At 38.8% G+C, this 21,757-nt stretch overlaps 1 protein-coding gene across 2 annotated transcripts in view; it reads right to left on the bottom strand.

Moving 5' to 3' along the window:
* LOC119728687 (ubiquitin carboxyl-terminal hydrolase 14-like) overlaps positions 1-17,627 on the bottom strand; it is a 50,048-nt gene extending 32,421 nt beyond the window's left edge. The window contains exons 1-4 of one of the 2 annotated variants that reach the window (XM_038201011.1): positions 17,371-17,627; positions 6,749-6,924; positions 4,936-5,040; positions 2,274-2,377 (exon numbers count right to left, since the gene is read on the bottom strand). In XM_038201011.1, the coding sequence (XP_038056939.1) occupies positions 2,274-2,377; positions 4,936-5,040; positions 6,749-6,924; positions 17,371-17,386 (401 nt within the window). In that variant the 5' untranslated portion in view covers positions 17,387-17,627. The remainder of the gene's footprint in view (positions 1-2,273; positions 2,378-4,935; positions 5,041-6,748; positions 6,925-17,370) is intronic. The other variant, XM_038201010.1, reaches the window with a different exon arrangement.
* Positions 17,628-21,757: the final 4,130 nt, after the last annotated feature.

Below are 21,757 nucleotides of genomic sequence, written 5' to 3'. Positions count from 1 at the left end.
GTATGATGCGCGCGGCAGGAAAATGCAGTGTGGCATTGGAGAGGAGCACGTGTTAATTTGCCCACGTGCGCAGTGGGAGGGGCTTACTGGATCGGTCCATTGTAAGCTCACTTCGGTGTTTTTGCGGTTTAAAACAAGGAATTAAACACAGAAAATATCATATGATTGCTAAAGATATGGACATACATCAGATTTTTTTAGATGTTTCAGAAATTCTACCAACTCAGGGACTGAAATATGTGCCGGGCGGTCAGGCTCAAAATTACTCCGAGTGCCAGGCGGAGATTTGGAGAGCTAGGCGGCCCCGCCCGCCGCCGCCTGGCGTGGCTACAACCCTGGACGTCACCATGGCAGGTTCGATTGGGTTGAAAGTTGGTATGTACCTAAACCGGGAAGTGCTATAGATGAAAATCCAAGTGACGTCACGATGACGTCATCACGTGACATGTGACGTCACATTCAAAGTACATATTTTGAAGGCCTATATCTCCAGAACTAAAGGTCTGATTGGGTTGAAAGTTGGTATATATGTATATGTGTTATAGATGAAAAATGAAGTGACGCCATGATGACGTCATCATGGGTCACGTGACGTCACGTTAAAGATTACTAGATTTAATCTTTGAAAATCAATACAAAATCAACCGTGAGAGACCTGAACATGACTTTTGCGGGAATTAATAGAATAATCCAGGGTCTTCGTTTTTGATTCTATGTACAAAATCATGTGACCTTTCCTTCCGGTTGAAACCGGAAGTGCCTTGTAATTTAAAATTGGTGAAATGTGTGAGCTTGCTTTCAACGATGTATGCTCTGGCTAAGTTGTTATTTCCAAATAAATATAGTTATAGATCAAAATTGATGTGAGGTCATCATGACGTCATCACGTAGGGCCAATGATTTTCTGTTTTAGAAAAGTGCAAATTCCTTTTTTAAAAATCCTGAATTCCGTTTCAGGCTGAAAAATTCCGTTTCACATTTATTCAATACATAAAAAGGCATTTAAACATATACCATGTACACAGTAAATAATTCCAAGACGATAATGAAATAGTCGTTTGGTTGGAGCGCGGGAAAACTGCCCCAAAAAGATTTCTATTTTATCAACGGCCAATGTACAGACATAGTATTTAACTTCACCACAGTTAAGTCGTATACTGCACTGCCACTGCCACACACGCAAGAAACATGCAATAGCCGTACAGGCCAATCCAATGACGTCACACACATCAGCTGGCCGAAGCGAAATTCATGTCCGCCATTTTGTTTTCGGGCTAACGTTAGTGACAAAATAGGATAGTTTACACATGGAGGAATAAGAACACACGGTAGATTTTGGACCTAAGCACAACATGCATTTCAATAGAGCCAAAGTTAGATGTTATACGAATGGTTGATTGATTGAACAGAGAAAAATAAACCTGCCGATGGAGCAAAAGAGACCCGCGAGAGCATGCCGTGAGTGTGATGATTTTCACCGTTGCCCTGACCGACAGGTGCGGCATGCGTCGGGACTGTCACTCCCATGACTACGCGTACTACGGTAATGATCTCGTAACATTTATTGCTCTGATCTTGAACGTTTTTGTCCCCCCAAAATCGTGATATAAACACTGCTCATTTGTTGTATGGCTCATCTGTTCTATCAATCATCAATAATTCGTTTTGTACTCAATAAATTTAACGAAATTATGTTTTTTTATCAATAAAATTGCAGAAATTATTTTCTTCAGATTCAATTCCGTTTTCCGTTTCGAGGAGCAGATTCCGCGAATTCCGTCCGTTTTCCGTGATCGCGGAAAATCATTGGCCCTAATCACGTGAAATGTGACATCATAATTCAAAGCCCTATCAGAATGAAATCACATATTATATGACGCCATTTATTATAAACAGAACTACACATCCTTCCTGGATGGAACTAGTTGAAACTTTACATGTCACGTCACGAAAAGTTACCGAAACAGCTGTGTGTTTTTCCACAAACATAACTCTAGTTTAATATATTGATTATTATCAATGTTTCATGTAGGTGTCAATTTATTGACACCTACATGGCCCATTATGCACAGCAGATGCATGACAAGTCTTGCAGTGAATAACCATTCTGAATCAATTGACTAGAATTGTGTACACTCTGGGAACAGCTTTAATATAGACTTGCCTAGTATTTCAATCATTCCCTTTACCCTTGAGGGACAGATTTCTGTGGGGGAAGAGAACTGAAGTGGATAAGATCTTGAAGACTGAATTCAAAATAATTTGTGTGTTACCTTTTCAATGAGTCTCTAAGCTCTGGAATGCTGTGTAGACACTGCACTGTGGAGTTCAAGTAGCATGTGTTACCAAGGTTCGCCAGGCCAGCTGACAGCTCAAACTATGGATATCAACAGACAAGCAACTTCAAACATGTTGTTCACAAACATTACTACATTGTATCAACAATTGTAGACAGAGTTGAGACTCTCAAGATAACTTTAACGAGAGGACCACAGAATAGTTCTGGAAAATATGGAATATTTTGAAAGCACATCTAGAAGTTTTTGAGCTAATAATAGAACATTTTTCGATGTTAGATCTCTGGGTTAAAAAAAAAAAAAAACAACAGCGTTGCTGTTGAAACCCCTCAGCCGAAGTTTGTCGAAGAGGGCAAACTGACATTCCAAACTCAAATATCATGTCTAACTGAAATTATCATGCAGAAACCATTAACTCACCACAGTGACCTTGACCTTTGACCCCAAAACCAATGCCATAGCTGCCAACATTTCAAAATCCCAATTAGTAATCAACCCGCGCGGTCATTTTCAACTTCTCGTTTTAACAAAAGCTTTACCAACATTGAGTACAGGTACATGGTTTACATGTACACATACATGTGCATACCCTTCTTGTTGTGAATAATAATGTACTGTAGGCCAAAAGATAATTTAAAAAAAAAAAAAAAAAAAAATTAAAAAAAAAAAAAAAATTAAATTAATTTTATTTTAATGTCTGTATTTGTTTGTTGAAGTCAAATAAATAATAACATCAATAACATGTGCGCATATTTTTTTGGAGATGCATGCTATCGATGTTGAGTTTCGAGTTCGTATCATGTTTTTACACACAATGATCTATGGCCACCGTTTGCAATAGAAATATCCCGCCAACATACCTTGCAAACGCATGCTGATTTATCTTTTCTGTCTGTTGTGACAAACTCAAACTCTTTTACCAATTATTCCAACCATACTTTTATTAAATTCCATGATTAAAATCTCGAACTGATGGGTCTCATTCTGGCAATAAGCGACTAAATGTGCTCAAGATCGTCACTGAAAAGTACTCACATACAGTACACACAATCACACATCCACGAGATGCACACAAATGACACACCATTGAAAAATATTTTTAGTCTGGTCCTCAAGTACTCCACTGCGCACACTGTATTGATGTCTATCAGGTACTTGACTGCATTCTTATTAGACTGGTCACCAGTCCATCCATTATCGCGACATTTCGCCAGAAGTTTTCGGTCAAAAAACGATACTTTACATTTTTTTTTTTCGTTAGGTAGAAAATGAGAAATTCGTAATGTTTTAGTGACAAATCGTATTTTCGTAATTTAAAAAACAATTCGTAATAATTACGAAAAAATCGTACTAGTTGGCAGCTATGCAATCCCAACCTGCCTGTACCCAAGGGCAACCCCCTACCTAAGTTAGACACCAAAATCTCATTTCCAACTCAAGTTATCATCCAGAAACCACTTACCTTTAACTCACCACGGTGACCTTGACCTTTAACCTTTCGACACCAAAACCAATCCCAACTTGCCTACTCCAAAGGGTAACCCCCTACCAAAGTAAGACACCAAAATCTCATTTCTAACTCAAGTTATCATCCGGAAACCATTTACAAATAACTCACCACAGTGACCTTGACCTTTGACCTTTTGACCCTAAAACCAATCCCAACTTGCCTACTCCCAAGGGCAACCCCCTACCAAAGTTAGACACAAAAATCTCATTTCTAACTCAAGTTATCATCCAGAAACCATTTACCTTTAACTCACCACGGTGACCTTGACCTTTGACCTTTTGACCTCAAAACCAGTCCCAACTTGCCTACTCCCAAGGGCAACCCCCTACCGAAGTTACAATCCCAAACAACATTTCTAAATCAAGTTATCATCCGGAAACTAAGCTGCCCGGACGGATGGATGGCCCGACGGAACGACAGACAGACAGACAGACATCCCAGCCAGATGGACTTCTGGGGTACCTCCATTGTTGTCCCATTGTCCCTATTTCTAAAGATTTCGGTGCGGGGAACCCTTTTTTCTAAAGATTTTATTTGTGGGGTACCTCGACCAAAGGACTGGTGCCCCACAAGTGGTCCCTGGTAAGCACGTCCGGACGGACGCTGTAGGCGATGACAATAGCACTCCACACTAATGTTAAAAATATAAGCAAGAACCCGGATCTCAGACAAGCATGCTGTACGGACTTTTCATGTGAAGATCACTTGCACCCTTGCAACACCGTTTCTATGCGAATGTATGTGCAAGCACGTGCGTGCGTGCGTGCGTGAGTGTTCGAAAGTTTGTCTAACATCCAGGGTATGTGTGCATATGGCGCGGAGCAAAATTGACCTCATTAATGCGGAGTGCTATTACACTGAGTAAAAAACTAACGCCTGGACTTTCAGATATTTCAAAGGTGTCGCAGTATAAACATGATCAATTATTTTTTGAGCGAGGGTCCCAAACACACTGTTAATACTTTGTGTTTTTTCAGGTATACATGTAACTTTTCCTGTGTATATTATTACCTGACAGTCATGAAATGCTTTCAAAAATATATGCTTGTAAATGTAAATATTTAAATGAATAATGCATGTGTAGCAACAAAGACAAGAAATCCTCTATTGTCCAACTTTAAAACGTACAGCACTTGCAAGTTGCTCCTCTGTCATATCTTCCATGAAAAGCGTCTTCTCGCTTGGAGCTTCAGGAAGTGCCTCTGCTGATCCCATGACAAGAAAAGTTATGCCCTTCATTGAAGAAAGGAAAAACAAATCTTAAAATGTTTTGTTCATCATAGTAACATGTTAATTTCTACACTTATGATATTATTAGTAATCCTGCGAGCGCGAGTGGAACACGGAATAATGTAGTGCGTCTGTGTCCCACATACCACGAGGCCGAAGGCGTGATAACGAATTTTTATCTTCAAGCAAACTTGACGCGCAGTAAAGTTGGACCTAGCACGCTTTACACGAACCTTTTAGCGGTTTAGCCCATGCAGCTGGAATGTCGCTCGCATAGAATAGCGCAATACGCAGGGTGCGACATGGACCGTGCAATACAGCCTCATAGCACACTATTGTTGCCATGGAACGACCAATCAGGATTGAGGATTCAAGTTTCCTTGAAGATAATATAAGTTATCCCGCGAGCGTGAGTGGAACGCGGAATAAGGTAGTGCGTCTGTGTCCCATATACCACGAGACTGAATATGTGCAACACAGACTCACTACATTTTCCGTGTTCCACGAGCGCAAGCGTGATAACGAACTTATCTTCAAGCAAACTTGACGCAAAGTTAAGTTGGAACTAGCACGCTTTACACAAACCTAGCGGTTTAGCACATGCAGCTGGAATGTCGCTTGCATCTTGGAATAGCGCAATACACAGGGTGCGATATGGACCATGCGATACAGTATAATATTACACTGTTGTTGTCATGGATCGACTAATCAGGATCGAGGATACGTTTGCTTGAAGATAAATGTTTATATCTAAATAGTGCTGTATTCCACTAAGTTTATCTTCTACATGTGCATAAAGGTGACTAACTACATTCTGATGATCCTTCCTTTTGGGGAAATTGCTAAATATTTTGAAAGGTTCACAAGATACTAAGTGTCAAACATTTAATGTTTAACACTTAGTATCTTGTGAACCTTCCAAAATATTTATCAATTTTTAATATAGTGCAGCCCAAACCTTATTTAGCTAAGTTAAAGCTACAGTCCATCATTTGTAATTTGTGCATTTTGTTCGTTTGAAGCAACAAGAGAGTTCAAAATCTAATGAAGGATACTGATCAACTAACCTGATGAAGTTTCAGCTAAGCTTCAGCTGTACATTTCGAGAAAAACAGCATTCTAAAATCTCAATTTCAAATCAAAAGTTACTAAATCATGTTTTGAATTGTTTTGAATTGCAGCTATACGCGACGTCGCGCACTGATCCGACGAATTATAACAACCGCGCGCGCGTGTGCGTCGTTCCAATACTTGTGCGCGCTGCGCTGAATAACAAAACGAACTACTAATTAAAATTTTCCTACGGTGCTTAAGAATCATCGTTGGAAATGCCTTCTTTCGTTGATTACTTCAAAATGACAACTTCCCAGAAAGAAAAATTTCACAGGGAGTTTAGTTCCCTTACTATCTTTCAACCAAGGTTGTTTTTCAGCAATAATTACGCCAGTTACTTTTTGGATGGCTGCAAATGATGGACTATAGCTTTAAAAGCTGTTCAACACATTTGGCATAGGGGAGCTTATTTTTATATATAAGAAGAAATGAAACTTTTGTAATGAGTTATCTGTTCATGATGCAACAATCTGTTTGTTACGGCATTTAATTTAATAAAGATATCGATTTTACTTTTGTACGTTGGATACATTGGTGCATTTAGATTAAATTATCTGTGCAGCTCATACCTACGAGGCAAACCATTAGAAATACCTACATTTTTAACCTTAAACCCAGACCAAGCTTCCTTGAGAGTTGCGCCTTTCAACATGACCTTCTGTCGCTCAGGTTGAACTCCTGTCAGAGCAAAGATCTGTGCTTTAAACACATCTGGGGACTCATCTAGGCTGCACTCAATGTCGGTGAACTTCTCCTTGCCCCACTTCACGTTCACTGTTTATAAAAAGAAACCAAAAAAATATACAACTGCGATAACAATTGAACATGCATGTAAATACTGAATTTATAAATCACGAGATTACATGTTTCGCCAATGTAATTGATTTGGCATTCAAATTTATGTTTATCCATTCATACAGTTTGTGCATTCATACAGCCGTATGGGTCTTTCCATGAAGTTGGGAAACACTTGTAAGACTTCACATTTTAAAATTACTTGTTGATATACATGTACGGGATCTCTCAATGTAACTAAATTGTTATTGTTATTTTTTATTTTGACTCTTCAACAAAATTTCAGAGCATTTAGATGTTTTCAGCATATTTTAAAGAAAAACAGGTTATGGATGTAAAATGGGCATCAAAACATTTTTGCCATATTTGGGAAGTATTGAATTTTTTTTCGCACCAGTTCTCCCCAAAGTAATTACATGAGAACATTACAGACCATTCTTACTAAATTTAAAGAATCGTTATAAATTTAATAATGTCTGTGTGACTCTTTTAAGTTTCGTGTAACATATTTTCTCTTCAGATTTGATGTACTTTCAGGGCCACCCAATCTTTCCAAAGAGATTTGTGCCATGTGCAGTTAATAGTATTCAATAAATGATGCCAAAAATGAGGTGAGTGAACATTGAAATAAATATTGGAAAGATTCCCACATCTGGCCATCACTTGTCACCCTGACATCCCTGAGCACAAACCCTATGAGACTGGTCTGAAAACTTCAAAGTGTTTTTTCAGTAAATACTTCAATATTTTCACTCCTAATTTTGACTTTTTAAGGACATATTATCACTTTTGATGGCTGATAGGTCACTGATATGACTGAAGGGAAAAGTTAGTGATGGCCAGATATGGGAATCTTTCCAAAATATTACTTCTACATTCATGTATTACAAAGATATTTTTAAAAAGCAACTTTCGTACAATTTTCGTTAAAAAAATTGGCCTCCGTCCAGTACTCGCGATGGAACCTTCGCCGATGAACGGTAAATTTCCCTTTTCATCCAGATTGTGAGCAACATTCTATACCACCGCCTTAATAAGGCCCTTAAACCTCAAACTTTATTTGTATTTCTGATGGCACAACTACTATTTTTAGGGTAAAATCAGACGTTTTTGTTAAACCATCCATTCGTACTCCCCCAAAAGGAGGGGAGTACGAGTTGACCTGGATACGAGTTAACTTGGGTACGAGTTGACCCAAAATCCTCAGGACTATTGTTGATGTACCCGATTTTTCGCTTCTAGTGCCTTGCATTGCAAGAGCAAAAGTCATCAAGCTCTTAACATTCCTGTTCATAAATCGTGAGTTTATCCCTACTTGTTAAAAAAGTTAGCAGAGAAATTTATTTTGGCGTGATTTTCCAATTTTATTTAGAAGTGCAAAGTGAACCCTTGTGTTGAAAATGTGCCATAAAATAAGAAAATAATTTTCTGACCAACTTCGAGTTGGGTAACAGTAAGTACAGATAATAATGGTTCATTTGTAAATCAGAATTTATCAACATTAAAAAAATTCTTAAATGTTGAACTTGCGATTTCCCGAGATTTATTTAAGTGCGCCACGTTAGGGAACACTCTAGCCCAGGTTGGACGAAGTCTTCATTGCAATACGACTAACGTCCAGGGCAAGAATTCTCTACATGAAACCACCCAACATTTTTACCAGAGTTTTGTTATGTTTTACCTCGTTATAGAAGCTTATTTCACGCCTACATACTCTATGTGTCCTTATCTGTTGGGCTGATGGGTTCAGGAATTCCATATGCGATGCTGACTGACATTAATCAGGAAAATAAACTCCAAAGCAGCGTTTAACTTGTACGTGTCTGTAGTCTCTTTTCATCAGTTTATTCCCAGAGTCGTACGTCATGTACAATGTACGTGCGTACGAAAGCGCGTACGCACGCTAGCGCCCTCATTTGTTTAGGTTTGGTTGGAACCGTGACGTCACTCCAGTCAACCAATGTCGCGAAAACGCTCAACCAATGACCAAAGCCGAAACTTGTTTCTGGTAACTGGCGCGAAAACACGCTCGGTCATTGGATTAGCGACCGCGCCTTCAAGTAAGTGCGCGTGCGTATGAGGGTGGTTACTAAGCAAATCCACGTGCGCACTGCATATTCATGCTGCATAGTCTGGCCCCCGGACCAGACGTGATATGAGCGTCGAGAATAATTGCCCGGTCTAGGGAACCAGACTACACGCTGCACAGACGTACATCATGTACGACTAGAATAGACTCGGCGGTGAGAAACTGATGAAAAGAGTCTACAAACACGTACAAGGTTAACGTTGCTTTCCAGATTACGGTCGGTCAGCATCGCATATGGCATGTATGAATTCCTGAACCCATCAGCCCAACAGATAAGGACACATAGAATACAACGACGTAAAATTAGCTTCTCCAACAAGGTAAAAATATTGAAATTATTGGTCAGAAATGTTTTCGTTCGGTTTTGAGCACTTTTTACCCAGGACTCCCTCCGTAACGTAGGGAGGAAAGGGAGTCCACCAGGGCTAGGGAACACTCATCCGATTTTGCGCCCAAATTCCGGACGCGACCACCTTTGAATTTCAGACTAAATTTCATGACACTGAAATTGTTTACAAAATTAAAACAATAAGCATTATTATGGTAAAACTAAGTAACAGTAATATTTAACTGAATGAATTAGAAGGGAACACCACCTGAACACTACTACCGGTATACCCTACTATTAAAATCCTTCTTCTTCTTCCAATGGACCGATCCAGTAAGCACCGCCCCATGGTATTCTGACCAATCACAGCCGTGATTTATGTCCAACATGCGTGCACAAAAGTCCGACATGCGTGCACGCGCGTATGACGCGCGGCAGGAAAATGCAGTGTGGCATTGGAGAGGAGCACGTGTTATTTTGCCCACGTGCGCAGTGGAAGGGGCTTACTGGATCGGTCCATTGAGTGCTACCTTCATAATTGAAGATAGACCCGTGAATGTGGCGTTGTATACAACGCCACGCGCTTCCCTTGCATAAATACAGGCAAAATCATTATATCTTTTGATCCGCTACATATAACCACGTATAATTTTGCTCATAGGTAAATCACTTACTTGTTAGGCTTCCTGTGAATTTACGCGAGTGTTGGATCTGTCATTGTCAAGAAATTTGAAGTAAAATACGGCACAACTTTGTCACAACGAATGTTTTCAAAATGATCAGAAAATCAAAGACAGGCACGACACTCTGGTACCCCGAGTTCCGCATGCGCAAAACGGTAAGAGTCCTACCAGTTGGTACCCGACTAACAGTCTTACATGGCAGGATGACCGTAATACCATGTAAAATTCTGCTAAATCCACTTCGAAAGTCTGCCAATCACCCAGTATATATTGCTGTTCCATTGTGTAAGGGTTTGTTTCAGGGATCTTTAAAAAACGAAGGTTTTTCAAACCAAATGTGCCCATATTTCTCTAATCTTTTTCATTGTCCTTCATCTACATAATTCTGCCGAAAAAAATATTCTGCTGGATTTTCTGTACAACTCATTTTTGTATGCAAATATTCTGTCAAACATAGCCGAAATTCGGCTAGAACGGTCACTCGATCACAGTAACCGTGGATCACAATAGAGTGTTTTAACTATAGATTGAAACGTGGCTATGTACATACATGTATAGCCACGTTCACAGGTCTAAATTGAAGACTACAGCAAGTTGTAGAGTCCAACGGTTACTTCCTGCCCAATCCAACCAACAGAATCCAACTGTGCCCACCTGATTCAGAACTTGGCGTTATTTATCAGTACCCAACACCCCCAGGCAACAGAATCCGAATAGGCCTATATGTGGGTCATTCCATAAATAAAGGTGCCAAAGTGTGACATTGTTATAATACATATGTATGTTCGGATGCAAAATATTTTCTTTAACCTTTGCAGTTAGCTTGAGTAACTCCAGCTGACATGCTCATATTTATTCACATGTAGCACTGGAGACATAACCTAGTCGTGAGAGTGTGGTAGCAAGAGACCCTAAAATAATGGCCTCTCAAAAATTGTCCATTTTCACCTCTAATAATATCCCACCCCAGATTTCATTTACATACCTCATAGTCATACATTCAGCAGTCATTCACGAAGCTAATGATCGACTTGAAACAGGCCACAAAAAAAAAGAAAGACGATTTTGGTGGCTTGTCCGTAAAAAAAGTCCAGTTCCAACGGCTGTCGTCCATTTTGTTTGGTTAATTATGCATGCATCACGTGATGACATCGAAAAAAGTCTGCGCGCGCGATGTATGTGGGTACCACACTGCTTTCAGGCGCCGCAAGTGAGTTCAATTTTTGTCTGGTGTGTTGTTGCGGAAAGAAAGACAACAAGAATGCTTTCCGCGACAATGCACCAAACGAAAACTCTGATGTTTTTGTTGGGCAATGTTGGGTTTTTGGGTCAATGACAGAATTGTGTTGCTCGGCATATAAGGATTAGCTTGGACCCCACTATCGCCAGACCATGTCCGAATGTTAAAAAGACGATAAGTTGGGTCCAAGTTACTCGGACTACTACTTTGCAGTATAAATTTGTGTGACTGGTTGATCTTAGTATTAATCCTAATCTCACCTAAAGCTACAAAATACTACTGAGTACAGTCAGCGCGCAGCCTACTCGATAATGAGCCACACAGCGAGATTTTATTTGCAGCGCGTGGACGGTCTCGGACCATTCGAGATTGCACGAGGTTTTGCGAGTGTTCGGTGGTGCCCCTGGATAAAGGGACAGGAAACCCGTTTCGTAGCAGTAGCTGATTAAAAATGGAGTGGATTCTGAAACTACGATAATTTCTGCGTCGAATGATACCATTTTTTGCTGATTATTACAAGCTTAAAGTTATAAATGAGCGATGTGAAATGAGAGGTGATTCTCGAACATTTTCGACAATGCCTGTACTTTTTGGGTGCTCCTGACTGTTTTGGGATATTTGGGGACAAAATTCGTCACTTTCTGGTAAGTTGAAGAGTTACGCTTTCGAACCATACCATTCCCATCTCTGCAGGTTCTACCGCCGATTTTTTATTTGATACGAAATATTTGCGAAAATTGCATGATTGCAGTCGCAATGTGCGATTCGAATGACGTCATACGTGTATTTTGTGTACGGGTTGTGTGTACTGTGTGCGTCTTTTGTGGGTGCATTACCACCGATGTCGACAATAGGTTCCTACCCGTTAGTTTTGCATGTCGCAAGTACGAACAATGTTTATACTATACGATTAAAAATCAGAATTTTTTTTTTTAATTCATGAAATTAAACAGGCATCACTCAAGATTGTCCTTGTCGGTCAATTCATGTCAGTCATAAAATATGAAGAACAATTCTTTTCTGGTACTTTTTTCAGATCTTGCGGTGAGGATGGGATTTTTTTAAGTAGTCGAAACAATTCCTTCCTAAATCAGCAAAAAAATACATGTAGATAATTACTTAGATTTGTTTTCTCTCTTTCTGTTTTCTTTATACAGGCCAAGTACGCAGAGTGATTGACCCTTTTCCCTGTCAAGACTAGTTGAACACAACACCTGAACTTGCAGACAGTTCGCAACTATTTCAATGGAACTTTATTTACCATGAAATGAAACTTAATGCTGCGACCGGATAAGTGTTGTTCAAATCCGACCAGAAACCGACCAAACTTGCTTAAACTGACTTTCTGTTAGGTCGCCATAAGTTTGTCCATCATTTCAGTCGGGCCAGGTTGGTTTCGGTATTGCGTTTGAAGTCTTTTAATTGTGTTGAGTCAGTTCAACCCGAAATAAACCCAAACAGTTTGGAAATTCACACGGAAGAAATGTTGCAACCTGAGGCCACTTTTTTTTCCATAAATTTCCAATGTTGTTAGAAAATACTTAAAATTGTCTTGACTCTACATAGACTTTGTACACAATCATGGAAGTGGCGTCAGGTTCAGGGCTCGATTTACCAAAAAAAGTGGCATGCACTGGTGCATGTAGACCAAAAAACCTGCATGCGCCAAGAAAAACCCTCATGCACCAAAATTGACTTACACCTGTCTGCTTCTCTGAAGGCATTCTTTCTCTTTGATTTATCGAACTTTCTACAGACAGTACAGTACATAGCCTTTTTTACTCGATCATGCTCAATACAAGCCTAGACCCGTGAACGTGGCGTTGTATATGCCACGCTGTTGTGACATTTCGAACATGGCGAAATTGATCCGCCATACATAATTTCGTACATATGTTGAGTACTTACATAGAAATCTAAATTTGCCTTCCCGTGTGTTCAGGATGTGTCATTTCGACGAAATTTGCCGTCGATGTAGACCCATACGAACATGTTGAAATTAGATTTTAACCCGACAAGTGACACAAGCACCCAGGGTCATTTGCGTGCAAAGTTATCGGAGCCCTCCGAGCTACCCGTCTGCTTCATGTGGCGCATATGATAGACGGCGTCTGATTGGCTAATAACGAGACCACGTGATAAACACAGCTAATAATTTGGAATCCCACTTATGATCCGGACATAAGGAATGCCAGGAGCGTCACTGTGATACCAACTTATCCGCAGCATGTATCACGTGGTAAATCACATGCATGATCGGAGGAGGTTGCAGGACGTGGAGATCTTGCCAACTCTGAATCTGCTGCGACAGTGCGAGGAATAATTTATGGATATATAAAAGAAATAACACGTTTGTACACTATCTGGTCAAGTATTCAACAAACTTTATTCTTATTCTCACTTATTTGTAAATATATGCATGAAATGAGTATTTTGGTGGCTAAAAAAGTTACATGCACGTCATGCATGCTCAATTAAAAAGCTACGTGCACAAGCAAAAATCTACATGCACTGGTGCATGCGTGCACCGGGTAAATCGAGCCCTGGTCAGGTTGCAACATTTTTTCCGTTGGTTTTCCTTAAATTTTTGTCAGGTCGGATCAGGTTGGTTTTAGGGAGTTCAAATTGGTTTCCGTTCGGATTCCGGTTTACAAAATAATGTTTTGGGATGGTTTGGCCTGGTCAATCTGACCGGACACATCACTAGACCGAAATCCTTATTTTTTGCATGCCTAAATTCAAAGACTTGTTGTCAACAACCCACAAATCAGGCGTCAAGGATTTTCATGGCATGTTGTATTCAGATCATGTATAAAAAGAACCCTGAAGAATCAATTCAATCATTGCTGAATTTCCACTTTCTTTCTTTTTCAATTAAGTCATTTTGTGAGTGTGCTGTATATTTAAAAAACAAAAATATGATGAAAATGTCTGCAAACAGCTATACACTGCACTCTAAACAAAGCTTGTAAAGATTGTAAAGATTTGTGTAAATGTTTGCATATTTAACTATTATTGTCAAGGAATGGAGCAGTTCAATGGCCTTGTTATTGTCCTAGGTTGAGTTGCTTATGGGCAAGCTTGGGTAGGGAATTTATTTTATAAGCTCATGAAATATAGCAAGAAAGTGTATACATGTACATCCTAGAGCGAGCATTATTAACCTCGCACTTTGAAGAAAGTTTGGCTTGCATGTATTTTTAAGTTCATTTTTTTAAAGTTGCTTTATATTTATAATTAGGGCCTAAGTCATTCTATGTTTTCAGAAACTTTCTTTTGTAAGCAATGTTTTGTAAGTGTAAGTGGTTCAAGTTTCCAGGGTTTTAGTAATATGTTAACTCACTGATGTAATGATTAAATCCAGCTCAAAAGTATGTAACTTTGCACTTCTGATTTTATGATTAAATCGTTTTACAGAATTTCAGTCATGAAAAGAGACATGCCTTTGATTATTTGTGTTTATATTTTCATGTTTATATAGTCATACACATTGTTTTTTGTGTTTATATTTTTCATGTTCATGCACATTGAAACTGTCAACAAACAAAAAGCATCTAGAAAATGGGAGACATTATTGCCAAAAAATAATGGTTTATTACATTAATCTTAAATCATAACGGTCTAGAAATAGGAATAGCATTGAAAGTATATTATTTTCTTGCACAGCTAGTCGTTGAAACTTTGAGAGAGGACACATCGCCAGTTTATATTCTATAGTCGGGCACATTTAGTTCGAGATTATAAGATATCCATAAGCACGCATAGAACGGGGTACCCGACATACGGAAGCCTCATGTGCTGTTACCTGATTGGTCAAAACGCGTGTTGGTTGCGGGTCTTGCCCAATGAGGAATGTACACTCATGCTGTGCGGTGCTTACACGTGCTTCCAGAGTGTAATTTTTTTCGTTATCCTGAACGTTCAGAATGGCCGTAAATTTTGCGTGCTCCTGACTGTTTGAGTACTTACATGATTCATGGTTATGATAATTGGTGAATTTAATAACAAAGCTTCTCATCAAACTGTAAAATGATGCTGCACGGTTTCGTTTTATATAGAAAAAAGACGGTTTTCGCAAACCGAAATTTCTCGACAATTTCAGTAAAACTTTCATCCTCATATTTCTTAAAATACTTTAGAAATCTCATTTCACAATTAGGCTTGAGTATTCTCTACTATATTTGTGAGTAAAAACTTTCTTTTAAAGACTAGTTATCAAAAAATGAATTTTCAAATGTGGTCCCCCGATCTCATGAATATTCATTTTACCAAGCGAGTTATGCATACGCTGCAAATAAATGCAAGCACTTTTCTGAAACCCTGCGCACTGACTGAGTAGTAAGGCCAAAAAAAATAAGTCTCCGGTTTCTGGTATGGAGCTTGTCCAAAAAGTGGTGCGGCGACGCGGCTTTTTTTTTTTTTACCTGACTTTTTCGCTTCAAATGTCGGCTGATGACTGCAAATGGTGCCCGACTAAACTTAGTGCAAATATATGGGAGTCCAGAGAGGCCACATAAAGCTTATTCTCGATCATAACCCCATCTAAAAACATGTTAAAATTGTGCAGTAGCAGGATTCCAGTCAAACCAGTGAGTTTGGCGGTTTTGAGACATCATCTTTCACTGAAAAAAAAACTTTTTCATTTTGCCGACGCGCATGGCTACGGCGACGCGCGCGCATACCAGAAACCGGAGACTTTTTTGGGGGGGCCTAACCTGTAGAATGTATTTCTTTCCAACAACACATGTAGTATTCTGTGGTATTTGGTCCTTGACCCCCAAAGAGCCCTTAGCACGTAAGGGCTCTTTGGGGGTCAAGGACTTGATTTTCTTCTTACGAGACGAAAAACATCGTTTCACGTGTAACATGGACACTGTTCCTGTTATGTTAGTGTTACACGTGAAACTGGTGACTTTATCATTGTTTAAATTAAGGTAGTGGATATTTTGCCGGAGGTAACGCCGGCAAACTAACGTTTACTAAAGGTTTGCCGGCGGCAATCCATATCAACAGAGGGCGCTGTACTCTTAAAGATAGGGCTGAATTATAACATGTATTAAATTCCCACCAAAGTTGTGTAGCACAGTCGGTGCAGTGGTTAAGCAATGGTTCTAGTGAGTAGGATGTCCCGAGTTCGAATCCTGATCCCCGCCATAATTCCAAGGGTTTTTTTTCCCATCCCCAAATTAATAAGAATATTCTTCTTTGATTATTTTAATATGTCTCAAACATTTTATTGCAGAGTATTACTTTTTCTTTTTCAGATTTGTGGCTCTGGAGGATATTTTTTTAAAGGGAAATAAAGTCCGAAATTATAAAATGGTCTGATTCCCATCTTGTAAATACAAAAATACAACTATAATATTGGCATGGAGCCAGACTAAAATTTGTCACCGGAAAATGTTTAAGTACAAAAAAACAGTAACTGCGCATGTTCAGTGCACATCCGGCAAACTAACGTTTACTGAAGGTTTGCTGTCTCCGGCAAAATATCCACTGCCTTAAGCAAAAGCTCTAGTGTGTGGGATGACTCGAGTACGAATCCGATCGCCGCCACATTTTTAAGTTTTTTTTTCCCATCCCCAAATAAATAAGAATATTCTTCTTTTATTATTTTAATATGTCTCAAACATTTTATTGCAGAGTTTTACATTTTCTTTTTCAGATTTTTTAAAAGGGAAATAAAGTCCGAAATTATAAAATGGTCTGAATCCCATCTTGTGAATACGAGGTTACAACGATAATATTGGCATGGAGCCAGACTAAAATTTGTCACCGGAAAATGTTTTTAAGTACAAAAAAACAGTAACTGCGCATGTTCAGTGCATATCCGGCAAACTAACGTTTACTAAAGGTTTGCCGTCTCCGGCAAAATATCCACTGCCTTTGCTTAACCACTACCCCAAACGTGCTACACAACTTTTGGTGGGAATTTAATACATCTTATAATTCAGCCCTATCTTAAAGAGCACAGCGCCCTCTGTTGATATGGATTGCCGCCGGCAAACCTTTAGTAAACGTTAGTTTGCCGTCATTACCTCCGGCAAAATATCCACTATCTTAAAACTTAAGAAATAAAACTCACCTTTGAATGAGGTCATGCCGATGATTTCCTCGGTAGGTCCTTAAAACAGGCTCAATTTCGATCCCAGAAACTTGGTTGCTAGTGCTCAAATTGCTATTTTTTGTTATGCCTTTTTAACGACTAATTATTTCACTACAATAGTACAATGACGCCAATGTGTCATGTACTAGATCAGTGTAGATCAATGGTAGATGCGCTATGCACACATGCATGCTTCCTATACCATGCTGCGTCGTACACGAAATTTGGGCCTGATTTTCGGCTGCCGGACTTCGGGCAAGCCGGCCGCGCATAACTACCACTACGATGGCCCTGAGTGGTCATTGCAATATCAATGCACAATATACATGTATCCCTTGCTCTATGACAACGAATTTGATTTGATTTGATTTGATTTGATTTATTTGCAATTTCCACACAATGATGATACAGTTTGAATATAAGTTAAGATTTAACAAAACACATCAAAATTTATCAAAAGTCGTATAAAAAAATAACAATAAGACTTAGAAAATCCCCATGCAGTGGAAAAAGCGGGGACAACGCAAAAAAACTTATAAAACTTATTTCCATTGCGGTCCCAAAAATGTGTCTTATGCATTGTACCTCCTATAGGCCTACATATACAGAGTATAAAAATCAACACTTCATATTAAAGCCGACAAAGCATTTTCCTGTTATTAAAAGCACATATACAAAGTGAGGAAAAATGTATATATACCTAAGCTTAATACACGATATCTTAAATTTAAAACCATCAAAAATCTTTCAATTACTTAATATTGCACCAAAAAGACAAAACTACGAATTACGACCGACCCAGACCTATATTAAACATCTTGTTAACATCAACATTTATGATGTACATGTACTTGATTAAGACAATAATTTAAATTCATCTGCTTAGATTTAATTAAATATACAAAAATAAAAGATTAAACAATACAAAAAATACTAGTAACCGTGGTTAAAAAACATATACATGAACATGTATAAGATGAAGTTCATATAAAAATATGTTTTATTTAAATTACATTAAAAAAACACAAAAAACATCGCTATTAATACATCAATGCATGTAAGAGGACGCCATCCTGCCCTCGTCACACAAGGTATTCCTTGTCAAAAGTGCATTATGAACAGTACAGAAATTAGTCCTTCAGAATTACCCAAAAACAAAAGTTTAGGAAAAATATTATCCACTACTTTTGTCCAAACAAGCTGTTAAAACGTGATTTATAAGTAAAATGTGGAAGTTACCTAAAGAAAATGAAGAAAAGCTGACAGTATATTAGTACACAAAGCTATGGAGACACTATCGCTCTGCCTTGAATGACATCACACCCTGGCTCATGAATTAGGAAATTTCCTTTAGCCTAAAAACAGGTAACTAAAATGATGTAACCTATCCCCATCCCCCCTCACAGCCACAAAGGAGGTGGACAGTCATTGTTACATGGCAAGAAAGCTGTTTAAACTGAAGTTAAGTAATAAAAATCCTACTACATTTTCCCTTTAAACAGTAATCTGAAAGGAATGTATTATATAAAAATCTTAACTTAGATCATATGGCAATAAAAAGCACTAAAAATCTGTATAGCCTTTAACCCCCTGCGCTCGGGATTTTATTGCTCGAACGACCGCACAGCACATCATTGCACTTAAAAACCAAAAACAAAAATTATCATCGGGAATGAACAAGTAAACATCTTTAGCTGGATTCGGAAGCTAGGATTTTGTTTAAAAAATGAATGCTTTGAGGTTGGTTTTAAACAAGGTTTTCCTTTCATGCAGTTTCAGGATGGATGGAAGTGAATTCCATAATGTAATTCCAGTGTAGAAAAAAGAGTTGATTCTGTTCCTTTAATGTGTGGAACAAAAAATTAAATTGCTTAGATCTCGTTAGGTAGTAGTGAACTTCCGTAATGTAGGTAAAATTGTGTTTGAGATAAGTGGGGGATTTTTGGTGAAAAATGTTATGAACATGATTTGCTTTTTAAAGAAACTCCACTCTATGGTGAATATCCAGCCATCCTATTTCATAAAATTATGTGTAAACAATATGGGATCTAGAGGGGAGGTTGTTGATAAAGCGGATAGTTTTGTTTTGGCAAATTTGAAGTTTGTTTTTGAATATTTGTGACAGTGAAGAATACCAGGATCAGCAACAATAATCAAAGTGGCAAGATATTAAGGCCGTACACAAGATTTTCCTAGCCTTTGTACTTTGTAACTATTTTGATATCGGTACAAAAATTTGAGTCTTGAGTTGGCTTTTTAAATCATATGTTGCGCAATCTGGAGCTACCGTTCAAATCCTGTTCCAGTTCAAATCTTTAAAGAAGTGCACTTTTCGATACAATTATCCCGCCTGCAAACAGATCCGCTTTGCGAGCAGACCGGCTCCTCCCGGTCCGTGCATTGTCGATACTGATTGTGGGGCAGGAACAAATATATTCCGCAAGAACGGCAATTAATTATTGTCTGGCAGCCAATAATTCACAAATAATTCAATAACTGGAAAGAAATCCATAACTGGACATCACTTGACACCCTGTGCACAAACCCTATGAGACTGGTCTGAATTTTTTTTAAGTGTTTCTGAGTTAATGGTTCAATACTTTCCCTGCTATATTTGACTTTTTAAGACATCTTATCGCTTTCGGTCATTGCAGGGAAAAATTAGTGATGGCCATAATCATGGAATTCTTTCCAACTAACTAAACATGAGCCCAGTGGCGGTTCTACGGGGGGCGAGGGGGAGCTTTAGCCCCCCCCCCCCCAATTTTGTCTAGCCCCCCCCCCCCCAAATAAAAATTCCATTAAAAAAAATGCACTAGCAAAATGTAAGAATTTGACGTACATGGGAACGTTCTCCCCCTAAATGAGAAGGGTGCATTTTGTACACTTTTAGTTAATATAGTGTGCCTGATTGCAGCGCTCCCCGTTGAAAATATGGCACGAGCCCCCCCCCCCCCCCCCCGTATTGATTTTCAGAGGCCTAAGTGTCCGGAGAAAATAACTACATTTCAGCACGCCTCCCTGAAAAAATCTGGATCTACCTTGCTAGCCCCCCAAAATATTGGCTCTAGAACTGCGCCTGCATGAGCCGAATTTATTCTATATTAGACAGTTATGAGAGCCATGGAATTGGGGAATGTACCTCTGGCCTGGACTTGGGCTTCCAATTCTGTGTATTTTGGCTGCAACTGAGCTCGAAAGTGGCGGTATTTAGCCATGTTGCGGAGGGATCATTTTTCAAGATGGCTACTTTTTCCAGTTTGGGAAACATCACTCGTTTTAGGGGTGGTCTTCTTGGAGTGAGAGTTTCTCGAGAAGTAACCCACCAAAAATTGAACAGAAAATGAAAGATGACATGTTGATCATCATTTTTCTGTGCAGCCTGCATGAACACCTGTGAGAGTTCTGAGTATTTTTAAAAGAAATGTAAAGTATGGCCATCTGAAGCAGATGGCCATCAGCCAGTATACGCGTATACTGACTGGACACTATTATTATATATATGACGAGTATAATATAATTATCACTGGTGTCTATGGGAATTCTTATACTGGGGTGCACCCGTGTGGTTGTCTTTCCAACGTTTGAGGATCTCTTGCTTTTAAGGATCTCGTCCTTGATTACTTTGACAGTTTTGTAAACCCCCTCCATGTCTGCGAACTGCTCTTCAATCCAGTTTTTTCGCTTTCTTCGTGCTCTTCTTGATCTCGTTGATCACTTCTGTATCTCCTTGCTTCGAAAGCCCTGTAGTGCCATCAAGTATATATTTTGTCGAAGTTCGTTTTTATGAGATACATTTTTCCCTTCGTTCGAATTTACGAGATACATTTTGTCGAAGTTCGTTTTTATGAGATACATTTTTCCCAAAGTTCGTTTTTACGAGATACATTTTGTCGAAGTTCGTTTTTATGAGATACATTTTTCCCAAAGTTCGTTTTTACGAGATACATTTTGTCGAAGTTCGTTTTTATGAGATACATTTTTCCCAAAGTTCGTTTTTACGAGATACATTTTGTCGAAGTTCGTTTTTATGAGATACATTTTTCCCAAAGTTCGTTTTTACGAGATACATTTTGTCGAAGTTCGTTTTTATGAGATACATTTTTCCCAAAGTTTGTTTTTACGAGATACATTTTGTCAAAGTTCGTTTTTATGAGATACATTTTCTCGAAGTTCGTTTTTATGAGATGTATTTTCTCGAAGTTCGTTTTTATGAGATATATTTTCTCGAAGTTCGTTTTTATGAGATACATTTTGTCGAAGTTCGTTTTTATGAGATATATTTTACGGAGTTACGGAGTTTTATGAAGTTACGGAGCCCCTAAAGGGACATCCAAAATTATTTCCTTATCTCGTGCGCACGACA

Source organism: Patiria miniata, unplaced genomic scaffold, assembly GCF_015706575.1.
Source record: "Patiria miniata isolate m_02_andy unplaced genomic scaffold, ASM1570657v1 HiC_scaffold_20, whole genome shotgun sequence".
Lineage (NCBI taxonomy): Eukaryota > Metazoa > Echinodermata > Asteroidea > Valvatida > Asterinidae > Patiria > Patiria miniata.
The sequence above is the reverse complement of the archived record's forward strand: the minus strand, read 5'-3'. Positions and strand labels throughout refer to the sequence as shown.